The 10,694-nt window shown below is 37.1% G+C and overlaps 1 protein-coding gene across 1 annotated transcript; it reads right to left on the bottom strand.

Annotated features, from left to right (window-relative positions):
• Positions 1–2,924: 2,924 nt before the first annotated feature.
• LOC111381226 lies at positions 2,925–4,340 on the bottom strand. The gene is made up of 2 exons (XM_023004983.1): positions 4,268–4,340; positions 2,925–3,280 (listed from the first exon to the last, which is right to left on the bottom strand). Exons 1-2 carry the CDS (start codon positions 4,338–4,340, stop codon positions 2,925–2,927), a joined length of 429 nt encoding a protein of 142 aa, XP_022860751.1.
• Positions 4,341–10,694: the final 6,354 nt, after the last annotated feature.

Genomic DNA, 10,694 nt, shown 5'->3' with positions numbered 1-10,694 from the left:
AACCTCTTAAGTACTTTATCGATGTAACTCTTTCGTGACAATCCATGAATACTTCGAGAGCGATCCCGATGTATCTGAATCCCTAATACAAAAGAGGCGTCACCAAGATCTTTCATCTCAAAATTCCTTGATAAAAATCTCTTGGTTTCGTGCAATATGCCTATATCATTAGTAGCAAGTAGTATGTCATCAACATACAAAACCAAGAAAATATGCTTACTCCCACTAAACTTGTGATACACACAATCATCAACAGCATTCATTTCAAAATCAAATGAGATAATTACTTAATGAAATTTGTGGTACCATTGACGAGAAGCTTGTTTGAGCCCATAGATGGATTTCTTTAATTTGCAAACCATTTTCTTCGGGTCTCCAGACACAAAGTTTTCTGATTGCACCATATAGATAATCTCGTCAATGTCGCCATTGAGAAACGCCGTCTTAACATCCATCTGATGTAACTCAAGGTCAAAATGCACAACAAGTGCCATAATTATCCTAAAAGAGTCTTTCGTTGAAATTAGAGAGAAAGTCTCTTTGAAGTCGATGCCTTCCTTTTGGGTAAAGCCTTTAGCCACAAGACGAGCCTTATATCTTTCCACATTACCTTTCGAATCCCTTTTGGTTTTAAAAATCCATTTACAACCGATGGGCTTCACACCTTCTAGTAACGGGACAAGATCCCAAACTTTATTGTCTTACATAGAGTTATACTCCTCATTCATTGCATCAATCCACTGTCAAGAGTTAGAACCCTGCATGGCCTGATGGAAATTCATTGGATCATCTTCCATCATTCCATTATTTTCCTCATGTTCTTGGAGAAATACTATAAAATCATCCGGAATAGCATTTTTCCTTTCTCTCGTGGATCTCCTTAATGGCATTGGTTCTTGAGGTTGTTGAGTTTGTACTTTTGGAATAATTACCTCATTTTGGGTGGGAAGTTCTTCAACATTGTCTTGTTGAGGTTCTGGATATACTTCTTGATTAATGACAGGTATAGAAACCTGTATATTGTTAAAAGTAATAGTAGGAATTGAGACCGATCATTCCTTAACTTCTTCCTCAAAGACAATGTCTCTAACCTTTTATCTTCCCCCAAACTCAACATCCTCAAAAAATGTTGCAGTTCCCGTTTCAAAAATTGACTTAAGTGTGGGATCATAAAATTTGTAGCCCCTAGATCGTTTAGAATAGCCAATTAAGTAACTGCTTACTGTTTTGGAGTCCAATTTCTTTTCATGTGGCCTATAAGGCCTAGCCTCAGTTGGACATCCCCAAACGTGAAAATGCATTAGACTAGGCTTTCTGCCTGTCCAAAGCTCATAAGATGTTTTAGCAGGAGCCTTAGTTGGTACTCTGTTCAGAATATAAGCTATGGTCTTTAATGCCTCTCCCCAGAGTGATTTTGGTAAGTTTAAGTGACTAATCATATTCCTTACCATGTCCTTAAGAGTTCTGTTTCGTCTTTCAGCTACACCATTCATGCTAAGTGATCCTGACATAGTGTATTAAGGGACGATTCCACATTCCTCTAGGTATTTGGCAAATGGTCCTGGACATTGTTCACCTGATCCGTCATAGCTACCGTAGTACTCACCACCATGATCTGATCTAACGTTCTTTATCCGTTTGTTGAGTTGATTTTCAACTTCAGTTTTAAAAATTTTGAACATGTCCAGTGACTCGGACTTTTCATGAATGAGATATAGGCACCCATAACGTGAGTAATCGTCTATGAATGATATAAAATATTGTTGACCATTCTAGGAAGCCGTAGGGAACGGTCCACAAATATCTGTATGTATCAATTCTAAGACATCCGAAGTTCTGTTAGCACCTAATCTCTTTGTTTTGGACTGTTTTCCCTTGATACAATCAATACATACATCAAAATTCATAAAGTCAAGAGAATTTAAAATACCATCTGACACAAGTTGTTCAACTCTAGCTTTAGATATGTGACCTAAGCGCTTGTGCCATAAGTTTGCTGAATTTTCTTTATTTAATTTGCGTCTAGTACCACGTGATTCCACATGCAAGGTTTCATTATATGATGCAATAATATCAAGTAAATATAGGTTATCATATGTAGATAACGAACCAGTACCAATAACATTTGAATTTAACAAAAGACTAAACTGATTGTTTCCAAATGAACAACAATATCCCAATTTGTCCAACGAAGAAACAGAAATTAAATTCCGTCTAAAAGATGGTACAACGAAAGTGTCTTTCAAATTCAAATAATAACCAGTTCTTAATAACAACCTAAAAGTGCCTATTACATCAACTTCCACCGATTTGCCATCACTCACATAGATGTATCTTTCACTATCACTTGGCTTTCGGTAGTTCAGGCAGCCCTGCATAGAAACACTTATATGAGTAGTAGCACCAGAATCTATCCACTATGTGTTTCTAGGTACTGAAGCTAAATTATCCTCAGAACAGACCAAAGTAAGAGTTGTACCTTTCTTTGCACGCCAATCGCGATATTTGACACAATCCTTCTTCACATGTCCAGTTTTGTTGCAAAAGAAATAAGTTCCTTTGTCTTCCTTCTTTTTCTTTTGTGCTAGACCCTTATGAGCAGCTTCATATTCCTTCCTCTTTTTCTTGCCCTTATCCTTAGAAGTGCTTGCCAAGTGAGCACTTTCAGTCCTTTCTTGCTTCAACCTTTCTTCCTCTTGCACACAATATGAAATGAGCTTATTTAGAGACCATTTTTCCTTCTGGCAGTTATAACTGACCTTAAATTAACTGAATTGTGCAGGAAGCGAGATCAATACCAAATGGACGAGCAAGTCATCAAACAGCTCGAGCTTTAATCCCTTAAGTTTTGAAGCAATGTGAGACATCTCCATAATGTACTCCCTTATGTTCCTCTTGCCTCTATACTTCATTGAAATCAAGCTCTACAAAAGAGTGCTTGTTTCAGCCTTATCGTTTTTAGCAAAACGCTTCTCAATTTCAGCAAGGAACTCCTTGGCATTAGATACCTCTTCGGTATCTACACCTCTAAAGGCTTCCGAAATGTCGCGCTTAATGATCATCAGACTCATGTGATTTGAGCAATCCAACTTCTCAAAGTTCCTCTTTTCATCAGGTGAACTTTCTTCCGTAAGAGAAGTGGGTTGCTCGGTCCGAAGAGCAAAGTCTAGATTCATGCAGCCAAGAACAATCAATATGTTCTCCTTCCAATCCTTGAAATTTGTCCCATTAAGTATGGGAATAGAGTTAATATTGACAGATATAGTAGCAAATGAGCTAGCTGTAAAGAGAACAAAATAAAAAAAAATGATTAATTATGCTCGATTTAATATCCACATTTAATAATTGATAAATTCAAATAATGGTAAATCCCATCTCAAGATACATAGTGCAACATCAACATCAAGTCTTTGGACAGTAATATTAATTGCAATTGGTACTCTCAGTGTAGTGATCAAACATTGACAATAACTCCTGTCAAATAATAAACCCATCTTTGGATTGATTTATTATTCATATGGAAACCTTATAATTGTCACACATTCATCACCACAAGTGTGTATGTAATTCGGCCAGATATTAACCTTCCTTTGGGTCTGTTAATTTTCGCATGAAAAGACACACACACAACATCCAAGCATCCTAAACAAACCAATCTACACAAAAGAGGTCACTTTGATGACATATTGTTTCAATTAGTTTACTTAAAATGCTAGACAACCTTAAGTTTTATAAATGATTACCAAAATTTTGAATTAGATTGTCCTAATTAATTAAACTTTAATTAATACCTTTTAAAGAAGTATTAGTACCGAAATTTGAGAAAGAGAAACCCCAATTTGCATCAATAGATGCCTATGGAAACTTTAGGGACATTGGGGTTAATAATTCAATACTTTAGGGGTTAAAATTTTGAAAAATTTAAAACTTTAGGGGCCAATTTTAATTGATTATGAACATTGAGGGCTTTAATTGCAAAATTCAAAAGTTAAATGGCCCAAATTAATTAATTTTCAAACTTAGGGGGCTGAATTATTAAACCCGTAACTTAAAAGGCCCAATTGGATGAATTCTAAATTACAGGGGCTGAATCCTTAAATTTTAACCTAAATGATAATTGCAAGCTGGTCCTGCAATTACCCAAATTGCACCTGAAGCCCCCATCCCCAAAAATTCAAAAATTCACCCAGAAACCGAATTTTTTTTATTCTCTTTCTCCTGCACCGACGCCGCCTTGCATCGGCGCCACGCTGCTACTGCAACGAACGCAGCAGCGTTGCGTGGAGCAGCGATTTGCGCAACGGCTCCGGTGCAGGTCGGCACCACGCTGCTGCTGCCATTGTTAAACAATTCATTTACAATGGAAATCTGAAAATATAAATGAATTGTCTGACAATGTAAATTGTGGCAACCATAAACAATTGTTTTCTTCCCAAATTAACAAATGCAGATACAGCCACTAATGGATTCAAAACCAATTTATTTCTAATAATTCAAACATGAGTGCTTGACACATCACACGGATCCCACATAAAATCTTTCCAAATAATATCACAAATCTGATTTTCTTGTAAGCATATGAAAAATGAAAGTTACATGGTTCCATGAAGAACACTGATCCATAGAAACACGTCAAACTCCATATAATAACAAGAAAGCAGATCACATAACCAAAAATTTCAGAATTTATAAAACCCTTATTTCTCAAAGATTCAACAATGGAGTAACTTTGATACCACTTGATAGAATTTTTTTGATAATTCAGATTTGAAAGAAATCAACAGATCATTTCACCAAAATTTCAATGCTCCACGTTGAATCAAAGAGAACAAGAAAGCAGAAGCGTACCTTGATCCATAATTGTAATTGATTTTGAACGGGTTACAATCTTCCATTTGATTCGTGATTTCCCTTAGAATTCTTGAAAAAACTCTCTGTTGATGGGTATGTAGAGGTTATGAAAAAATCACGTCAATTGGGGACCATGACTCCATGATAAATAGCTGCTAGGCAGTTATCATCTTTTATTTGCTTTAAATTGGCTCCTCATCAATTTAAATAACTACCTAGTCTCTGCTCTTTAATCCCCTAATAATTGATATCTATTAGTCCAAAATTAAATTCATTGGATCACTTTAATGGATTAAAACTATAAGATAGCAACGCACACTTTAATCATATACATGTGTGACCCCAATTAATTAAAAAAATTTCAACACAAACTAGTTGGCATGGAAGATATGTAGAGAACTGATATTTTAGCAATTGACCAGGGGAATTGTCAGTATGCATGTAGGGTAATGAGAGAGAAAATGGAAGTTCTTAGATGATAGAGAAATTATAAGCAGGACTTGAAATATTAGAGTTAATTGTTTCAAAAATGGGTAATTGGCCCAAAACCTCCCTACTTTTAAGATTTATTGTGGAAAATGTCCTCACCTTTTATTTTTTGACATTTTTGCCCTTATTTCCACCTTTCTTTGCGGAAAATGTCCTTTTCACCATTTTTTAATGTAAAATGACCAAAATACCCTCCTATTTAAATATAACCCAAAAAGTAAAGAAAAGAAAAATAAAGAATAAATTACAATCTTACTCCTAAATGTTTTAAAAAGTGTAAGTGAGTCCAAATAATTATTAAAATGCCTAATAACGCAAAACGTCCCTACGTTTGGTCTATAGTGTGAAAAACATTCCTACGTGATATGATCCAGGAATTGAGCCCGACGAAGGCGAGTGCGAGACGAGATTCGTTGATAGTCGATGGCGGGCGAATAATGCGATCAAGAGCAAAGCAAGTGAAACAAGCGATGTGATTGTTCGTTCAAGAAACCATTGATGGAACCATGTTCGGGACTCAAAATGGAGCAACTTTCATGTTCGGGTCGAAGGCCGAATCAACTTGGATCATGTTGTTATCAAGCGACGAAACCGGAAGCTGAAAACAAGCCTGTGCGACCGCACAGCTAAAACACCATGCGACCGCATGGAGGCATACCGAAACTCAAGATGGATTTTTCGTTGAACCATGGTACCGCATGGTTCAAAAATTTGGCGAATTTTCTAATTTTGGCAATTTTTCATATTTTGTTAGTTTTTTACTCTTTTCCATATTGTGGGGATTATGATCGACTTTTGCACGATTTTTACCTAATTTTTAGGTTTAGTATAAATAGGAGTTTTCATTCAATTGTTAAAAACTTTTGATATTATTGATATTGAATTAAAGTGAGGCGTATTGTCTTCTCTTATCATTCTTCATTGAACAACTTCGAACTTATCAAGTGTTAACTTGTGGCGTTCAAACAACCGGATTTAATTCTTGGATTGCGTGATCAAGGGGTCTTTCAAGCGTCGTTCTTGTTGGGTTTTTTCGTTCGACTTGCTTTTGGATTAATCCTAAACTCTTGGATTAATTTGGCTTTCTTGGGTTCGTCAATCTCGTTGTGGGTTTCGTAGTCAACGTTGTTACGGGGTTCGCATCAGTTGGTATCAGAGCTTTGGTTCCAAATTAATTGAAAGTTATATCTTTTCTTTATTTGTTTGGGTCGTTAATTGTTATTTCTTAGTTCTTCTTTGTTCTTGTTTTCTTTTCGTCGTTTCGTTGAGTTGTTGGTAGTTTACTCATCTTCTTTCATCAGGGAGTAAATAAAAAAAAAGGAGGAAAAAATTTGATATTATTATTGTTTGATTTTGTTTTTCTATCAACAACAATTCCTACATTGTGTTTGATTTTGAGATATTCAATTGGGTTCGATTTTTTTTCAATCTTCTATTGAGTCTATTCACATATTCTTGTCAAAACATTCATCTATTCCATTTATTCAAGTCCTTTGAGTCTCGTGGTCTTCGATTAATATTCGGTTTGTTTGAATTCCCGGTAAAACAATTGATTTAATTCACTTGGTTCTTTGAAGTGCTTAGAGCGAGACTTTGAGTGGTAAAAGATCGAGTGGTGAGTTTAATAGAGGGAAAAAGCCATAGTGAGTGTTTTCTGAGTGAAATCTTTGTGAGGCATAAAAAAAATTGTGTGATATGATGTCGGAAAGAGAAGGTTCCAACTCAAGCCGAAACGGTAATGAAAACAATGCTTCGGAGGACATGATACGGAGGTTTGAACGGGTACTTGGTGATGTTAGGGAAAAGGTGGATAGGCAAGGGGAATGGATGGTGCAAATAGGTACTTCAATTGCTAATCTTAATCGAGGACAAGCGGAGATGTCTAATGCTAGGGGGCCGGGTAGGCGTAAATCTAGGAGAGGAAGGCGAGATGAGTATCATAGTGATGAGGATGATTTTGATGAAAATGACTTTGATATGGGTCGAGCGAGACATAGAGACGATAGGATGGAAAGACGAGGTAGAAATAACTTGGGGACATGAAGTAGATGGAAATTTGGGAAGTATTAAAATGACTATTCCGCAATTTAAGGGGAGAAGCGATCCAGAAGCATATTTAGAGTGGGAAAGGAAGGTTGAGATGATTTTTGAGTGCTATAATTATTCGGAGGAGAAAAAGGTAAAATTGGCGGTGCTTGAATTTGTGGATTACGCGATATCTTGGTGGGATCAAGTTCTTACATCACGGCGTAGTGGTTGGGAAAGACCAATTAGCACTTGGGATGAATTGAAGGTGTTGATGAGGAGGAGGTTTGTTCCGAGTCACTATTATAGGGAAATCCATCAAAAATTGCAAGGTTTGTACCAAGGATCGAAAAGCGTAGAGGATTATCACAAGGAGATGGAAATTATTATGATTCAGGCTAATGTGGAGGAAGATCGGGAAGCTACCATGGCACGGTTCTTGAATGGGTTAAATCGGGATATTGCAAACATTGTAGAGTTGCAACACTATGTGGAAATCGAGGACATGTTACATGTGGCAATGAAGGTCGAGAGGCAGTTGAAGAGGAAGGGGACGTCTAGGCAACCGTTAGGTACTTCGACTCCTAATCCAACATGGAAATCGAAGTGGGATGACAACAACAAAAATGGGGCTATACCTAGAGGTAAAAATGATTGGCAAAAGGGCAAGGATGAAAACGCTAGCAAACCAATATCAAAACCGAAGGCACAACCATCTCGCAATCGGGACATCAAATGTTTTAGGTGTTTGGGAATGGGGCATATTGCTTCTCAATGCCCAAACAAACGGGCGATGGTGATGCGGGATAATGGAGAGATTGTGAGCGATAGTGATGACAAGTTTGATGACATGCCGACGTTGGAGAATGTTAGTGAAGAAGAAAAAGTTGAAGGGCCGGTTAGCGATCTACTAGTCACAAGGCGAGCTCTTACTACTCATGTCAAAGCGGATGACTTGGAGTTGCAACGGGAGAACATATTCCACACTTGATGCCACGTCAAAAATACGGTATGTAGTGTTATAATTGATGGTGGTAGTTGCACTAATGTAGCTAGTGTATCCCTTGTAGAAAAATTGGGTTTAACATTGTTGAGACACCCGAGATCTTATAAATTGCAATGGTTGAATGAGAGTGGCGAGATGAGGGTGAATCGAAGGGTGCTACTTAATTTGTCAATTGGGAGTTATAAGGACGAGTTAGTGTGTGATGTGGTGTCAATGCAAGCGGGATATATTTTATTGGGGCGACCATGACAATACGATAGGAAGCTTATGCATGATGGGTACAAAAATTGATATAGTTTCATTAAGGATGGAAGGACCATTACTCTTGTGCCATTAACACCGATGCAAGTATATGAGGACCAATTAAAATTGAGAAGTGAGAAAGAGAAGAGAGCAAAAGAGTTAGAAAAAATGAGAGCAAATAGTGAGTTGGAGAAAAAGAGAGAAAATGTTGAGATAGTCATTAGAGAGAAAAAGAGCAATCACAAGAGAGAAAAGAAAGAGAGTGCCCCGAGAGAAGAGAGAAAACACGAGCGAATTTCTTTGCAAAAGAAAGTGATTTGAGGAGGGCGGTAGTTGAGAGAAAAGAAAGTGATCTTGTTCGTTTATAAGGAATCACTCCTCAATTTTGAGGAAACTAACCCACCCCTCCCTAGTTTGGCTAAGTCTTTATTGCAGGAATTCGACAATATATTTTCGGAGGATACACCAAGTGGATTGCCGCCTATTTGAGGCATTGAACATCAAATTGACTTCATACCCGGAGCTGTCATTCCAAATCGACCGGCTTATCGAAGTAATCCCGAGGAGACTAAGGAGCTTCAAAGGCAAGTAGAGGAGTTAATGAGCAAAGGATACGTGAGGGAAAGCATGAGTCCTTATGCGGTACCGATTTTGCTTGTGCCAAAAAAGGATGGAACATGACGAATGTGCGTGGATTGTAGGGCTATCAACAACATAACGGTAAAGTATCGTCACCCTATACCTAGGTTAGATGACATGCTTGATGAATTACATGGTGCTTGCATATTTTCTAAAATTGATTTAAAAAGCGGGTATCATCAAATTCGTATGCGGGAGGGTGATGAATGGAAAACGGCTTTTAAAACTAAATATGGTTTATATGAATGGTTGGTTATGCCGTTTGGACTCACAAATACACCTAGCACTTTTATGCATTTAATGAATCATGTTTTACGTACTTTTATAGGAAAATTTGTTGTGGTTTATTTTGACGACATATTAATATATAGCAAAGACCTAGGAGAGCGTTTGGAACATTTAAAGTGTGTGCTAATTGTTTTAAGGAAAGAACAACTCTATGCTAATCTTAAGAAATGCACGTTTTGTATGGATAGAGTTATTTTTCTTGGTTTTGTGGTTAGTGCTAATGGCGTAGAAGTAGACGATGAAAAGATAAAAGCTATTAGAGATTGGCCAACACCTAAAAGCATAACAGAAGTTAGGAGTTTTCATGGTTTGACTAGTTTTTATAGGCATTTTGTGAGGAATTTTAGCACTATCACCACACCACTCACGGAAGTAGTTAAAAAGAATGTAGGTTTTCATTGGGGTGATGAACAGGAACTTGCATTTAATACTATTAAAGGTAGATTGTGTGAAGCACCTGTTTTGGCATTACCTAACTTTGATAAAACATTCGAGATTGAGTGTGATACATCAGGAATAGGGATTGGAGCAATTTTAATGTAGGACCGGAAGCCTATTGTATACTTTAGCGAGAAATTGAGTGGAGCTGCTTTAAATTATCCTACATATAACAAAGAACTTTATGCACTTGTTCGAGCTTTAGAGACTTGGCAACATTATCTATGGTTGAAGGAGTTCATAATACACACCGATCATGAGTCACTAAAGCACTTGCGGAGACAATGTAAATTGAACAAGAGGCATGCACGGTGGATGAAATTCATTGAGACCTTTCCATACGTCATTCGGTATAAGCAAGGTAAGGAAAATGTGGTAACAAATGCGTTGTCGCGAAGGTACGTATTGCTAACTACTCTTGATTCTAAGCTACTTGGGTTTGAACATATTAAGAAATTGTATGAAAAAGATGTTGAATTTTCGAATATTTATTTGTCATGCATAAAAGGGACGGTTGATAGGTTCTTTAGGCATGAGGGGTATTTATTTCGAGAAAATAAGTTGTATGTTCCTAATTGTTCTATTTGGGAGTTGTTAGTAAGGGAGGCACATAGTGGTGGATTGATGGGACACTTTGGGGTTCAAAAGACTTTAGATGTATTGAAGGAGCATTTTTATTAGCTTAAGATGAAAAGTGATGTTGAGCGAATTTGTA

This window comes from Olea europaea, unplaced genomic scaffold (genome assembly GCF_002742605.1).
Source record: "Olea europaea var. sylvestris unplaced genomic scaffold, O_europaea_v1 scaffold227, whole genome shotgun sequence".
Taxonomy (NCBI): Eukaryota; Viridiplantae; Streptophyta; class Magnoliopsida; order Lamiales; family Oleaceae; genus Olea; species Olea europaea.
Note: the sequence above shows the minus strand (reverse complement) of the source record. Positions and strands in the feature narration are given on the sequence as shown.

Excerpts from the sequence above, each read along its gene's own strand:
- LOC111381226 (XM_023004983.1), bottom strand. The coding sequence starts at position 4,340 with ATGGCAGCAGCAGCGTGGTGCCGACCTGCACCGGAGCCGTTGCGCAAA. Across the intron at positions 3,281-4,267 it reads GCTCCACGCAACGCTGCTGC|CTAGCTCATTTGCTACTATA; the intron begins GTTCGTTGCAGT and ends TTCTCTTTACAG.